General features: G+C 50.9%; 1 protein-coding gene across 1 annotated transcript; it reads left to right on the forward strand.

The window, feature by feature from the left end:
• The first annotated feature begins 657 nt into the window (after positions 1-657).
• Positions 658-5,855, forward strand: LOC125552577 (membrane-associated progesterone-binding protein 4). Its single transcript, XM_048716177.1, has 8 exons — positions 658-1,003; positions 1,423-1,499; positions 1,691-1,762; positions 2,161-2,198; positions 3,367-3,410; positions 4,065-4,111; positions 4,373-4,547; positions 5,488-5,855. The coding sequence occupies exons 1-8, from the start codon at positions 914-916 to the stop codon at positions 5,656-5,658; spliced, it is 714 nt and encodes a 237-aa protein (XP_048572134.1). The 5' UTR covers positions 658-913; the 3' UTR covers positions 5,659-5,855.
• Positions 5,856-16,180: the final 10,325 nt, after the last annotated feature.

Below are 16,180 nucleotides of genomic sequence, written 5' to 3' on the forward strand. Positions count from 1 at the left end.
CCACCGGCTATATAGCCACGCCGCGCCCGTGTGAACGCGTGCGAGGGAGGGGAGGCGTCGGCGCGCCGTCCCGTGACGCGCCGCCTGTGAGGAATCAATGGCAAGGCTGACCGGCGGCAGCCTTGCCATTGATTCCTCGCGGGAACCGAGGCCGTTGGGGGAAGACGAGACGTCGTGTCGCTGACGCGGCTGGCCCATGGCTTTTTCGCGCCAAAACAGCTCGCCCCGGCACCCCAGGCGCCCCCCAGCGCGCCGGGTTCGGCCTGAGTCCGCCGGCGCTATTTTCGGGCCAGGCCGGCGAAAATCGAGCTCTTGAGACGCGACTGGACCGTTTTTTCGATGCCGATGCGAGAAAATCGACTGGGGAGGCCTTCTTTGAGACGCGGCTGGAGATGCTCTAAGATTTTAGTTTCTTGGGAGTCTCCTTGATATCAAAATCTTGCAAACTTCAAACTTGTGTACTGTGGGTAGTGCAAAATAGTGTTGATCGGTGCTTGTGCGAGTAAACTACTTCTTCCGTAAAGAAATATAAGAACGTTTAGATCACTAAAACCACGACAGATCCTGCGATATTTTTCATTCCAATTTCGAATTTTGTGGTTTCTGCTCACCATTCTTTAGTCCCTTCACTTTGTTTCCAAAAAATATTTGGACGCCGTTTTCGTGGCTTTCTTCAGACACGACAGGCAGGTCGAGTGGTCCGTCAGAAATCTGCCCGTAGCGCTCCGCCCCGGCCCTGCCCCGCCGTCGCCGTCACGCCGCCGCCGTCCCACCACCGCTCACTCCCGAGACTCGGACGGTCTCCCATCCGCGCTCAAAGCCTTCCGAAGCGACGCCGTCGCGTCCCAAGGAGGTGCTCCACTTCGTGGCGGCGCTCCTGGTGCTGGTGGATCTCTCGGTCGGAGCCACGAGCATGGCGCTCGGCGCCCGCCTCCTCCTGGGCCTCGCGCTGCTCGCGGCCCTCATCGCCGTCCTCCTCCAGCTCTACCGCCTCAGGAAGCCGGTGCGTTCGTCTCCCCCAAAATCTCCCGCTTCCCAGAGTCTGAGGCAGAGCTCGCTTGTTTATCTACTCTGCGAAGCTGCTTTGCTGCTTGTGCAACTAATTCAGAAGCTAAATTGCAGACGAACGGCTTCTTTGTCGATTAGACGTATCAATCGGCTAAGGGATTTGATCTAGACGCTAGGCATCCGTGCTGTATCAGGGTTGCAGCTTATATGTGGTGGAAGGGATGGGATTCAGTGTAACTGTGTAGTGGACTTCTGATTGGAGCTTCCTCTACCTTTATCTTTGGATTTAAGAAACAAGAGGATTTAAGGGACGTGGCCATTTTCGAGCTATAACTTTCTGAAGTTTGGAGGTCGAAAAAGTTTCCTGAGGTTGTAACACCCTTTTTCTCTTCTCATATCTGCTGCAATGTGCAGAGGTTGTGGACGCTGGAGGAGTTGTCGATATACAACGGAACAGATGAAGGGTTGCCCATATTGCTTGGTATTTTGGGGTATTCATACTTCTTTCTCTGCCTATATTGCTTCGTATTTTAGTAGAAAAAGATGTTCAATCTGTTCACTGGTGAATGCTAATTTAAATAAACCTACCTATTGCTTCAGCTGTATGTATGGTGTATTCGCTTAGTTCCAGCTTCTTGGAGTATATGTGAGCTTATCTTGCTTCTTTTTATTTGTAATGCAGCTCGGTGTTTGATGTCACAAAAGGAAGGTCACATTATGGCCCTGGAGGAGGCTATCACCACTTTTCGGGCAGGTTGCCATTTTATACTTCTGCTGTGTTCCAAATTCTGTTGTCGTAAACAGAACATTTCAGTTTTGTAGTTTTACGTATTTCCATGCCATGTTTTGTTACCTCTATGCAAATCATGTACGTACAATTTCAGAAATTTCCGCTTTAAACTTTCACGAGGTAACTGGATCCAGAAATGAACCTCAAAGCACTATTTGAATTTTGGGGGTCGAGCATTTTCCACTAGGAGTATTAGCAGTCTTAGCCCATTTGATGGTAATTTAAACTTCGGGTGCTGGGGCAGGGGCAAACAGAGACATAGCCTAGTCTATGATCAATTTTAATTTTGACAAATTTCAGTAAGCTTCCCTCATTTTCCTTTATTGTTTTATTCTGATATTAAAACGGCATTTCCTTAACAGGGACGCATCACGAGCTTTTGTTTCTGGAAATTTTACAGGTAAGATCATTCATCGTATTGCTGGTTTGTTGCATTTGGTAAATATGTTTGGTGATCCTGAATTGATGCTGGCTGTACTGAGCTGCATTTTATCTTTCGGGGCCTCCTTGACCTTCATCAAATTTACACAATTGATTTTTACTGCAAGCATCATAGTATACAATATATTTGAATTGTTTTTGGTTAGTTTTAGCTAAAAATCAATAGTTCATCCAACTACATATGGGACAGGGGAAACAGCAGCAGAAAGCATACTATATAACTTATCGGTCATGATGATGGAGCAATATATCAGTGAAAGTACTTTGATATTAGGATCAAACTAGCAGTATTTCTCAAGGAACTGTGACGCTACATAGCTCGACTCTTTTTAAAATAGGTTTGTACTACTTGTTAACGTAACTCTATTGCTTGTTGTTTTAAAATATAACTGGTCTTTGGCAATTGTTAACAAATCTTCATGTTAAATCGAGCTGCATCATGATAGTCTGGACTCACCAAAATAAGTGTATAGATCTTAAATTTTTCCTCAAATTAAGATGAGAATTTCTAGCCTTGAGAGCGAAACCATGTTTTGGTCGTATACTAGATATTATGTTTAGTTCTGCACTTCTGCACTAGCCCCATTGCTAAATCAAGGATCTTACATATGTATCGTCTCTTCAGAACTCATGCTTGGCTTAACTGTCTAGTACACCATTCTATCTCGACTACCTAGAAAGCTGCTCAAGGTGGTTAAATTTAGCTGACTTTTTAAATCAGGAGTGGCCTGCTGGGGACAAAAATGAGGAAAATAAGTCGCATGTCAGGTTAATGTATTTGCATCCTTGAGATATGACATTTGGATCCAAGCTGAGATAGAAGGGCTTGGATCAGTAGCTAATTAATCATAAAGTCAATAGGGAGGTTTGGTTGAAAATCAATACATAAGAGTACTGAATCAAGAAAAAATCATTAAATTATGTTAGTTGATTCAGCCTCTATATAGTGAAGAGAGGTGGCCGTGATATCGTTGCAGTCATAGATAACATGGAATTAACTTTTTAATATGTTTGAACTGTCACTGGCGGTAATTGTTGTGTACATCCATCAAAAATAAAAGAAAACCATCATAGTGACAAAGTTCATATGAACTGGCAATAGAATAACCACTTCTGTGCTTGAACAGGTGATGGGCTGACAGATTCTTTGCAGGGTTTATCTAGCATGGAGGTACAAGCATATCTTACCAATGATTTAATTGTATCCATAATGTCTGTACGGCTTACAACTTCTCTGTAGAGCTACTGAGCTAAGATTGTCAGAGTGATGTTTTTAGAGAACAACTACAGTCAAGCATGCACTACTAATTATTTATTCATAATATTTTTACAACTTCAATTTTATCTTTAGAGCTGGGTGATCAAAGATAAAGATGATTAGTATTAGTATAGTTAAGAAGTACTAGATGGTTAAGAATATTGACAACTTCAATTATAATGCGTACAATGGAGTTGTAGGCCTTTTGCTTCAAAGTTCAATGTACCAGCTAGTCAGCTACTGAACCTGTTTCTTATGTTAATGTTATTAATAGTTGGATCTTCTTACTTGTCATTGCATGGAAGTAGCTCATAGGTGCTAATGTGTAGAAAATATGTATGTCAACGCTGAATTACTGAGTAAATAATGAAAAGGTCGGCAGCTCGCTACAATCTTAATCGTGTGTATATTTTATTGAGTAATACTGATGAAGGCCGGTAACTTGGTACACTGACTGAAGTACTGAACATAACAGACATTCTAACAAATATATTTATTTTATTTTAGAGGTGTTCCCTTCCTTGTTGCTGAATTGTTTAATGTTATAGGGTTTTCACTTTCTTTCAGGTAAATAGCATTGTTGACTGGAGGAAATTTTACGTTGAGAGATACATGTGAGTTTTTTTCATTGCTGGTTGATCAAAGTTGCTTCTATTTTGTATTTTCGCGGGATGTGAATAACTCAAGAAGTTCTGTTCAATGTTTGAATGACTGTTTTTTTTTTCTTCTAAGACCTGTTACTCAAATTGTTTTGTTTATGTTAGTACATATATGCCTGTACAATGCGAAACATGTTAGTTTGTTGTGGATCATTTGATAAAAAGCTGACCTGGTATATGATGTATCCTTGGTAATATCCTAAATACATATTGCAGATTTGCTGGTAAAATTGTTGGACGCTACTACGACAGCGAGGGCAATCCTACAAAATATCTGAAGGGTGTGGAGATGAAGGCAAAAAGAGGTGCTCAGCTTCTTGAGAAGCAGAAGAGGGAGGAAGATAAAATACCCAGCTGTAATTCAAAATGGAGTGAGGCAGAGGGTGGAGAAGTAAGCAACCCATTCAACTGATTTCTATCGCTGCTGCTCTCAGTTTACTCAATCTTCTTTCTTAGATGGCTCGTGAATAATTTGGTTCTGACCGAAATTCATGGAATTTACATTATCTGGAGCATGCTTAGTGCAAACATATTGCACCTTGGTAGGGCAGTAGTGATTTAGGGCTTATTATGACTCTTGCGGGTAACCTTCCAGGCATCCATGTCGAGTCAGTTGCTTCTGGCATTTGCCACGAGTGACGGTTTTGTACTAACCCCATAGTTCGTAGTGTAACTACCATTTCTCGGCCTGACAATGGCCGAGTTTCAGCAAGCTGGCTCCAAAATGAGTCATGGAGTAATATATAGCAAATGAAATAGCACAAGAAACTACTTGTACTATTGATGAGAATGAGCAGTAACTTTGTGCAGCATGTTGGCACTGCTCACAAAACCCAGTGCATGTGGGGCTACTGTCCACTGATCTGTCTCCCGCATTTCTTCTCGTCCTTGCTTAGAGAGAGCCTTAGACCTACTGTAGCGACCATATCTTTGATGGGTGCTTGGCAGTGGGTATTCCAGGCACACTTGCTGAACCTAGTATGCAGGTGCTTCTCTGTAGACGTGGAACCTATGACTTGTGGCTTTCCCGGGGGGGCTGCTAGTGCTAGGCCCATAAATTCGATAGCAGTAGTACATGTAGATATAGAACATAGGAGCTTTGTCTTCCCTGGGGGCTTGCTAGGCCCATAAATTCGATACGAGTATCATCGGTCGAATTTATTACTGGCTGAAGCATTTCCACACAGCACCAACGCAGAGTTGAACGGTTGTTTCCCCCGCAACAGAGTCTGAAATTCTGAAAGAAGCGGTTTTGTGCTAACATCACATTTGGTCAAGCGTTAACCTGATGATTTCTAGGGAAATCTTGACGTTTTATTAATGGTGTGCAGGTTTGGTGCGAGACAGGGTACCCGAGGTTAGTGAGGAGGCCGGGCGACATAGCTCTGACGGGGCAGGTGAGCCAGCGGTGCGCCTGTTTCCAGGAGGGGGAGCTCGGGCGGCCGGGGCTAGTGGTGTACCAAGGCTGTGATTACCACTCCACATCGTGCATAGTCAAGTAGTAGTAGGAGTAGAATCTACGCTTCTCTTTCTCCATGCGTGCAGTTTTTTTTTTTTTTGCATCTGGCTTTTTTTTTACTCATTGCAAGACCAGTAATTCTACGGTAGAGCACAGTAAGCAGATCCAAAGGCACCAGCCACACACCATGATGATGATCTCTGTGGGTATCCGGTGCAATCGTGTTGCTTCTGAAGCCAAGATATGCAATCGATTGGGAGGTTAATTGCGTCCAAAATCATTTCGAGAGCGAGGTGTGTGTGCAGGGGAGAGGAGGCCCGGTTGTTAGGGCAAAGGAGCGCTTTCCTTTTATGGAGCTTGGATCCACAACAAACAAAAACAAGCATACCATGCCATACCATACCATCTCTCGCTACAACGACCGTGAGCTTTCGGATATGCTCGCCTGTCGATCTTTATCTGTCGAAGAAGGAACACTTGTTTATCACACACACACACACATACTTACAGTTCTCCTGCACTGCACAGTGGGGCCATGCCAATGCCAATGCCATTACCACAGGCTGTCGTCACCCCATTACTCCCGGTCCGCCGGCAGGCCCCACGCACCTCCCTCGTCCCTCTCGCCCGGTGTCGCGGACAGACATGGCCGAATTATTCACGGGGGAGGGAGGGAGGGGTTGTGCGTGTGGCACCTGCATCACTGCGCTGCGCTGCACGGCACGCATCGCCTTTCTTTCTTCGAGCAGGGGCAAGGATGGCGGCCGGTGCATGCATGATGCGTCACACCGTATGGGTCCGTGGCAGGGCTTGCATTCCCCATGGCATCATGGCTGGTGGTACTGTGTGTCTCTCTCTCTACACACGGCGTCCGCCCCAGCCCCAGCCCCAGTAGTGGTGGCAGCCGCTGCGCTGCATGCACCTGCGAATCGAATCATTTCCTCTCCTCCCACCGTTTTGCCGTCCCCTCTCCTGCCCGATCATACCGCACGGAGCCAGCCCGAGGAGAAGAGGATGCGCCTCTTTGCAAAGGCCATAATGGCTGCGTCCTCGAGTGGCCTGGATGTGTGCGCGATGCGACCACTCTCCGGCTGCGCCCACTGCCCCTCCCTCCGGTGCCTACTTTCTTTTCAGTTCTTGATGAGGTGGACATGTCTGTCTGCGTGGCGCAGTCGCACGTTGGATAGACGAGATTCTGGCGCCGTGAAAATGTCTTGAAATGCGGCGTGGGATCTCGAATATTCTCTAGCTTTGGCCGAGATACTGCTGGTGCACTGCCTCAGTGTGTGTGAGTTGCGCGTGTACGGTGTCTATGTTTTCTTTTTCTGTCAATTTGAGATTGCTTTTACCACGCTTGTCGCCTGGTTACGGTGTCTATGTTCACGCTCCTTCTTTCCTTGTTTTGGCCATGGAGAATGGAGAAAGAAAGTGAGATTAAAGATGGTGGTGGTCTGCTGTGCGACTGACACCGGCCGGGCGCTGCACTAGTCTCGTCTCTGCCGCCTGCATCGCATCGCATCGCATGATTCTCCCGTGGAAGCAAGGGAGGAAACACATGCGCATATGCTCAGGGTTCTCGCCAAAGCATTCAATGCCCTCCCTCCCGTCGGGTTCAGGCCGTGGCGACGATGGGATCGGATCGGATCCTCCCTCGCCGTTCCACCGGCGCACTGTTGGCAGCTGTCCCTGCAGCCAGCGGGTCTCTCGCGTCCGAAAGGCGATGCGTGGATGGATTTGCCAAAAAGGATTTTTCGCTTAAAACCGACCGGTTTGTCATGGCGGTCTCTGAAGCAAAAATGAAAAAAACTTGAATGAATGATGACGCGTGGACGGCACGCGCGCGCGTTGTTGACAAGTCCGACGGATCCGGATCCCCACCCCCGCCGTAGGATCAGAACGTTGGGCGCATGATTGGTGTCTGTCTCCGGCATCCAACACGTAGTACTACTGCTGTCTACTGCACGACGAGCTAGCTAATGATGGTCGTCACATCCCACGACCACGACCACGACCCCGCGAACCCGTAGGGTGGAGCAAAAGAAAGGAAAATACGTGCCACCACCAAGGATCGAGACGAGGAGGAAGAAGTACGTGGTGGAGTGGAGCTGGGCCACCACGGAAATGGTGGGTGTTGGGCATTGGGTTCTCCCACTCTCTGCTCCTCTGCATGCGTGCTGCTGGGTGGAGGCAGAAATAAAACGAACCACACCAAAGTACGGGCACACCCATGGCCATGGCCGGCCTTGGGTGTATACCGTGTCTGTGTGTGTAGCTGCTGCTCTCGAGTCCACCTACGTACGGGAAAAGGGGAAAAGGCAGGGCGTGTTGTATGCGCTGCCTGCCAGCCAAGGAAGAGAGAGGGAGAGACGAACAAGGGAAGAAGAAGAGAGAGAGGGGGGGGGGGGGGGGGGAAAGGGGGGGGGGGGGGGGGGGGGGGGGGAAAGAGTGTGTGTAGTGTAGTGTAGGATGTGCTTGGTGAAGCGCAACATCATGATGGGTTGTCGCGGTCAGAGCGAGCACGGCACGCCTCAAAAGAACCATCTATCTATCATCACCGTAGACCGGGCCGGACGCCACGCAGTAAATGTACTTACCACTCTACCATCGCATGCCATCCATCCATGCAGCGACCCATCTTTTCTTACCTCTCCTACGACCACGACTCTACTCCTCCCATTTATTATTGACCTAAATCCTACACGCCTTCCCTCGTATACTAGTACGTACTCCTACAGCTACTACTACTACTCATCGTATAGTAATGTCTAAGGCCAACTCCACCGCGCGACCCCAAACGGACGTCCGTTTTGTCCGGTTTTTGTCCCTTTGGGTAGGGATTTAGGGTCGTGTCCGGGCCTGTCCTGGGATGCGGTGGCCGTGCGCCCAGCGCGCGGACACATCCCGGCCGCATCCTGTCCGCGTATTATTTCTTTGCAAGTCCTTAACTTTATTTCATCATTCATTTTTGGTATATGAAAAATACATCATCACATTTTGACTAGTAAAGTAAGACCAAAGAAAACAAGAACCATAAGAATACATTTTAGAATATACCCAACTTTCATAACTGCTCCCTTGAGTTGGGTTAGGGCCTTCTCGATGCACTCGTTGTTGATCTGTGGAGGAAGAGGCTCGATCTGGCATCCTCCTTTCTTCTTCAAGCCAGAAGTCGATGTTGCTTCCTCCTCACACCTAGTCTCGTGTCTAGCCTTTAATCTAGCAACAAGTGCACTTGTCTCATTTAGAGCCTCTATGCTAGCTAAAAGTGCACGAACATGTACTAAATTTCGCTCTATCAATATATCGATGTATTCTTCTTCCCAATACCAAAACTTGCATCCATTCTACACAACAAAATTTGAAGTTAGCATAACTAGTTAAATCTAGAGCACAAACCGAAGCTAAAGAAAGCGCATACCCCATCGTTTAAGCACTTGATGAACACCCATTCGGGATGTTCCGGCGTTGTAGACACGCGGCGCACGACCATCCTTGGGCAGTGGTCGCACTTAATGGATGGCAACGGTGCGCCGGCGAGCTTTTGGGCAAGCACCGAGCCCAGCCGACCGCCATTCGTGTATCTGCCGGCGGACCACCGACGGTGCAGATTCGAGCGGCTAGAGGAGGAGCCACTGCCTGCATGTGGCCTTGCGGCCCTGCCAGGGCCTTCCGGCGAGGTGCCGGGCCAGTCCATGGCGCGGCCCGGCCTCCCACAGCCGGCCGAGCTCAAGACCGACCGGATCCGCCCCAAAACCGGCCGGCGGGTGCGCAAACCAGGTGGCCGTGGTCGTGTCCGAGCCCGGCGCCGAGGGGAAGGGGTTGGGCGAGCTCGCGTCCGAACTGCACGGCTGCAATGGCAGCGGCGGCGGCGGCGGCAGCGACGGGAAGAGTGGGGAAGAGTGGGGAAGAGTGAAGGGGGTGCGGCCGGAGGGAGGGAGGAGGGCGGATAGAAAAAGGCACGTCTTGTGCCACCGACGGGCGGGCCAGGGGAGGACACGCGCAGACGATCCGCGTGTCCGCGTGGTGTCCGTTTCACCCCAAAAGCGGCGCAAGTTTGGGCCGGGAATGGGTCGAAAACGGACACAAAGCGGACAAAAGTTCGTTTGCTCCCGCACGCTGGGCCGCCTTTTTTGTCCCTTTTACCTCAAACAGATGAGGCCGGATATGATAGGGTCGCGCGGTGGAATTGGCCTAATGCTAGAGGACGATGAGTACTGCATGCTAGCTGTTGTACGTATTAGTACTGCACTTTCCTTTGGTGTAGACCAGCAAGGGAAGCCGCCCGTGCATGCGTGATGGGCTAGCTAGCCAGACCAAGACGCGTGATGCCGATGCGCGATGGGTGTGAGTGTGTGTGAGTGACAGCGCGCGCCCGAGCGGTCGACACGAGTTAGGCGCAAGGGCTGCGACGTTTTGCTCTAGAAAGGCGGCCGTCTACTCGTCTAAGCAAGGGCTAATAATAATGCGCGAGACCCCCGTAACGTCCAATTCATCCTCCTCCTAGCCCTAAACACAAGCAGAAACGCCAAGGACGACAGGGCCATCCATGATTCCAGAGCGGCTCTCGTACAGCCGCGCCACGACATGCACGTCCGCGTCGGCAGAGTCCGTCCCTCTCCGCGTTCCGCTCCTTGCACCGCGTTTCGCAGTGCGGGGCTGTGTGAACTAAACATAAACAGGAGCATGATTTGATCTGATCTGATTCCGCAGCCGCACTCGTGGTGGTACAGCAGCGCTACGGCATTTATGTCCACACCAGACACCGTGCCGGCAGAATCCTTGCACCACATCCATACCTACTCCTGCGCCATCGCCGTGCGAGGCTTGTGCACGCACCCGCGCACGCTAGCGCCTCTGGCGTCCGTCCGTCCTTCTCATCCATCAAATCGTGTTCCACGGCGGAAACGGTTTTCCGTCGCTGGGCCGGTGATCGATCATCCGTACCGCAGATGGGTCCGGTGAGAAACGCAGCCGCGCCAGCAGATCATGCGTGCACGGTGGCGGCGGCAGGCTTTGCGCCGCTCCCCGTGGCGCGCGACGCCGGCGCACGCCGTGGCATCCCAAAGCGAAGCAAAAGCAAAAGCGGCCGTCCAAACCAAACCTCGATCGATCTCCCGTCCGCTTTTGCAAGATTAAAAACGAGGAGCTCCTTGGCCAGGGGGGGGTGGGCGCGTGGGCGACGGATCGAAAAGGCGGGCGGGCTTTATCGATCGGACGCGCACGGCGCACACGGCGATCGGGGGGATGATTAGTCACGTCCGGCCCCGGTTTTGTGCGATCCGGGAGGGACCGGGCCGGATTAATTAATTAAACCCTCCCTCCCTGGAAAAAGGGTCAGCTTTAAGGTGAGTGGTGGCAGCCAGCCAGCTTCCCCTTTTCTCCTGCGCCCATGTCCGTGCCGTGCGTGCGAACCCTAGGTGCTCTACTAGTACATGCTGCCGCTGGTTGGTTAATGCTGTGGTTAACGTGCTCTACTAGTAGGCTGCTGTCAATGCATGGGTGCTTAGATGAGGTACTAAGCACATTAAATAGCTTAGCAACTATACTCCCCAATGCATATGTGCTTAGCTTATGGTTGCTAAGCTTGCTTCATTTAATTATTTAGCAACTAAAGCTCTTCATGTATTGACGGGCTCCCTTCTTTTTAATGTTTTGCCTAGGTTCACGCGCTTAGCATTGGTTCTTCCTGGGTCACCACACCCATCTCTCTCCTCTTAAATAACTTGCCATATCAGATTTTTTGCCTACGTGAAAGGCTTAGCACCTGTATAAGGTGGAGCATTGGGAGGGGCCGTACAACGCCATCAGGGCATCTCCAGCCACGCTTCCAGGAAGGCCTCCTCAGGTGATTTTTTCGCGCCGGCGCCAAAAAAACGGCACAGTCGCGCTCCCAGGAGCCCAATTTTCGCCGGCCTGAGCCGAAAACAGCGTCGGCAGACCCATGCCGAACCCGGCGCGCTGGGGGGCGTCCGGGGGCGCCGGGGCGAAATATTTTGGCGCGAAACAGCCGCGGGCCCGCAGCGTCAGCGACACGGCGCATCGTCTTCCCCCAACGGCCTCGGTTCCCGCGGGGAATCAATGACAAGGCTGCCGCCGGTCAGCCTTGCCATTGATCCCTCACGGGCGGCGCGTCACGGGACGACGCGCCGACACCTCCCCTCCCTCGCACGCGTACACACGGGTGCGGCGCGGCTATATAGCCGGTGGCCTGCACTCGCTTGTGCCCACACCAGCCCGCCCCTCGCCGCCGCCCAGCTCCTCCCTCTCCCTACCTCTCCCGAGCGCCGCCGCCCATCCCCTCTCTCTATCTCTCTACCTCTCCCGAGCCCGTCGCCATGGCGGAACGCTACCCCGGAGACGAGGCGGCGGCCAACGGCTTCGGCCGCCGTTCGCTCCGCGAACAGGAGTCCTGGCTCCTGTTCCAGGCGAACATCCCGGCACCGCCGGACATGCGCGCCGGGCCAACGGGGTGGAGGCTCAGCGCCGGGGGAGTGCCCATTCCCCCGTTGCCCGACGCCGTGGCGAAGCCGAAGTACTTCGTCGAGGAAGTTGAGGTCGTGCGCGCCTCCCTCACCGACGCCCAACTCTCCCTCCCCCAGTACGCCGCCGACAACCACGCGGCCTGGGCGGCGTATTTCGAGCGCCGCCAGCAGCAGCGCTTGGCGTCCACCAACGGCGCGCCGGTGGTCGGCGACCGGCAGAACAGCGAGGGGTGCCACCTGTGGTGGGGCGTCCCCGGCCGCACACTCGAGGGCGTGCTGACGTACCTCGAGGGCGGCAACGACCCGCCGTTGGCGTACCCGGCGAGGGCGGCCGCCCCGGCGCAGCACCGACGCGCCGGGCCATAGGCGCCAAGGAGGTTCGGGTCCTCCTCCTCTTCTTCCTCCTCCCGATCTTCATCACACTCCTCCGGCACTCCGGCCCTGCTCGGCGTCAAGGCCGAGCCCGCGGCGGAGACGCCGCTCGGCCGGCGCACTCGCAGCGCCGGCATCGTCATCAACGAGGGCGACCGGCACGCCTACTCGTCGGCTCCTCCTCCGCGCTTCGTCAAGCCAAAGACGGAGCCGGGGCTCGCGCCGGTGAAGAAGAAGCCGGCCGCGCCGGTGACGACGGAGCTCGACGACGACGACGACGCGGCCCTGGAATGGGCGCGTAGGGACTCCATAGCGTTGGAGAAGGAGCGCCTGGAGAAGGCGAAGGAGCGCCAGCGCGCCGCCCTGCTTCGCTTCGCGGAGCGTCGACGCGGCCGCGACGAAGGCGGAGTCATCGTCATCTGCGACAACGACGACGACGATGCGCCGCCACCAGTCCGCCATGGCGACGCCGGGCAGGGGTCCAGCAGGGGCGCCCGCGTCAAGGAGGAGAAGGCCGACGACGACGATGGCGGCGACGGCGGCGACTTCAGCCAGTCTTTCCTTTAGATTAGTTTATGTATATGTGCTATGTAATGAAAATCCGCGAACTTTGACAAAATGTGCCGAAATTTATCGTGTTTGGCCGAAATTTATCGTGTTTGACCGAATTTTATCGTGTTTAAGCCAAACTTCTCCGAACTTCTTTTATTTTAAAACATGCCTGGGGGCGGCCCTGGGGCCGGCGGCTGGGGACCAACTCGCCCCCAGACCTAATTTTTGCGCCGGCTCACCCCAGGCGGCGATTTTAGGTGCCCGCTGGGGGGCCAACGGCTGGAGATGCCCTCATCCCTAGCAACAAAGCTGCAGTCTCCGGCGTTTTGACCGCGTTAGGTTTGCCTTTTCGCAAACATTTTGTGTCTCGCCATGCGGCCGAAAAAAGAAGTCTCAATGCATAACATATACTACTCCCTTCGTTCACTTTTATAAAACGTTTTAGACAGTCCGGACAATGCCCAAGACAATTTAAGGCCAATTGTCTGAAACGTCTTACTCCCTTCATCCGGAAATAGTTGTCATTAAAATAAATAAAAGGAGATGTATCTAGATGTATTTTAGTTCTAGATACATCCCTCTTTATCCATTTTGATGACAAGTATTTTCGGACGAAGGGAGTACAAACAGAACGGAGGAAGTAGCATGAAGGTCTAATGTAATTTGTTTTCTTGGAAGAAAGATAATCCAACCCATGCATCGATTGATACCTTATACTTATTTAAAATAAATGAACTAGTCGAAAATACTGCTGGGCTAATTGACGGAGCTATGTGCAAGCCAGATCATCACTGTAATATTAGGCGAGCCAATTAGAATGTAAAAAAAGTTAAAACAGGTGAAAGTGGTAGTAGCTGTTGGAAATATGCCCTAGAGGCAATAATAAAAGCATTATTATTATATTTCCTTGTTCATGATAATTGTCTTTATTCATACTATAATTGTATTATCTGGAAATCGTAATACATGTGTGAATAATAGACACCAACATGTCCCTAGTAAGCCTCTAGTTGACTAGCTCGTTGATCAACAGATAGTCATGGTTTCCTGACTATGGACATTTGGATGTCATTGATAACGAGATCACATCATTAAGAAAATGGTGTGATGGACAAGACCCAATCCTAAACATAGCACAAGATCGTATAGTTCGTTTGCTAGAGTTTTCCAATGTCAAGTATCTTTTTCTTAGACCATGAGATCGTGTAACTTCCGGATACCTAGGAGTGCTTTGGGTGTACCAAACGTCACAACGTAACTGGGTGACTATAAAGGTATACTACGGGTATCTCCGAAAGTGTCTGTTGGGTTGACACGGATCAAGACTGGGATTTGTCACTCCGTATGACGGGGAGGTATCACTGGGCCCACTCGGTAATGCATCATCATTATGAGCTCAAAGTGATCAAGTGTCTGGTCACGGGATCATGCATTACGGTACGAGTAAAGTGACTTGCCGGTAACGAGATTGAACGAGGTATTGGAATACCGACGATCGAATCTCGGGCAAGTAGCATACCGATTGACAAAGGGAATTGTATACGGGGTTGCTTGAATCCTCGACATCATGGTTCATCCGACGAGATCATCGAGGAGCATGTGGGAGCCAACATGGGTATCCAGATCCCGCTGTTGGTTATTGGCCAGAGAGTCGTCTCGGTCATGTCTACGTGTCTCCCGAACCCGTAGGGTCTACACACTTAAGGTTCGGTGACGCTAGGATTGTAGGGATATGTATATGCAGTAACCCGAATGTTTTTCGGAGTCCCGGATGAGATCCCGGACGTCACGAGGAGTTCCGGAATGGTCCGGAGGTAAAGAATTATATATAGGAAGTGCTATTTCGGCCGTCGGGACAAGTTTCAGGGTCACCGGTATTGTACCGGGACCACCGGAAGGGTCTCGGGGGTCCACTGGATGGGGCCACCTGCCCCGAGGGCCACATGGGCTTTAGGGGTGTGCGCCTTGGCCTATATGGGTTAAGGGCACCAGCCCCAAGAGGCCCATACGCCAGGAGATCAAGAAAGGAAGAGTCCTAAAGGGGGAAGGCACCTCCTAGGTGCCTTGGGGAGGAGGGATTCCTCCCTTGGCCGCCGCCCCCCTAAGAGATTGCATCTCCTAGGGCCGGTGCCCCCCTAGGCTCCCTATATGTAGTGGGGGAAGGAGGGCCTCTCAACACACGCCTTTGGTGCCTCCCTCTCCCTCTTCAACACCTCCTCCTCCTCCGTAGAGCTTGGCGAAGCCCTGACGGAGTACTGCAGCTCCACCACCACCACGCCGTCGTGCTGCTGCTGGAGCCATCTTCCTCAACCTCTCCTTCCCCTTGCTGGATCAAGAAGGAGGAGACGTCACGCTGACCGTACGTGTGTTGAACACGGAGGTGCCGTCCGTTCGACGCTAGGATCTCCGGTGATTTGGATAACGTCGAGTACGCCTTCCTCATCCCCGTTCTTTGAACGCTTCTGCGCGTGATCTACAAAGGTATGTAGATGCAATCCGATCACTCGTTGCTAGATGAACTCATAGATGGATCTTGGTGAAACCATAGGAAAATTTTTTGTTTTCTGCAACGTTCCCCAACAGTAGCATGGTCAAGTTGAGTCAAATTAAAAAAGGAAAAAATGTTAAATAGTGTAAATCATGTCACAAACTTGAATATTTAGGATATTTTTTTAAAAAATACCCTTATTTTTTATCTTACACGAACATATTTTCTCTCCCATTTAGCCATGGGTTAGGCGCACATACAATTACATCCTTGTGTTGCGAAGTCCATATTTGCCATATCTAGCCTATTAATGGCTTTTATACCTATTAAGGTTTCAGTGAGGGTGCATTAGTTCAAAATGCTAACAGATTAGTTAATATTTTATTTCGTAGTTCAAATTCAAACTCACACCGGTAGACCTGGGCTTTCCTCGGGTCGGTCTTTAAAAAGCCTGGCCCCAAAACCCGAGCCCGATATGATGACTTGGCCCGAAACAACTAAAAGTACATTTTTCTATTAAATAATCTTATTTAGTCATTTCAGGGCATATAAAAACATACAATAGCAACATATTGAATAAAACTACAAATTGGAATTGTTTTAGGCTTTGAGGCTTTTTATTCTGGCCAAATTTGGAGCCCGGGCCCTTCTTGGCCGTCGGGCTTTGGCTT

This window comes from Triticum urartu, chromosome 4 (genome assembly GCF_003073215.2).
Source record: "Triticum urartu cultivar G1812 chromosome 4, Tu2.1, whole genome shotgun sequence".
Lineage (NCBI taxonomy): Eukaryota > Viridiplantae > Streptophyta > Magnoliopsida > Poales > Poaceae > Triticum > Triticum urartu.

Coding starts and splice junctions, on each gene's coding strand:
- LOC125552577 (XM_048716177.1), top strand. CDS start 914: ATGGCGCTCGGCGCCCGCCTCCTCCTGGGCCTCGCGCTGCTCGCGGCC. Junction 1,763..2,160: donor TATCACCACTTTTCGGGCAG/GTTGCCATTTTA, acceptor TTTCCTTAACAG/GGACGCATCACGAGCTTTTG. Junction 4,112..4,372: donor TTTTACGTTGAGAGATACAT/GTGAGTTTTTTT, acceptor TACATATTGCAG/ATTTGCTGGTAAAATTGTTG.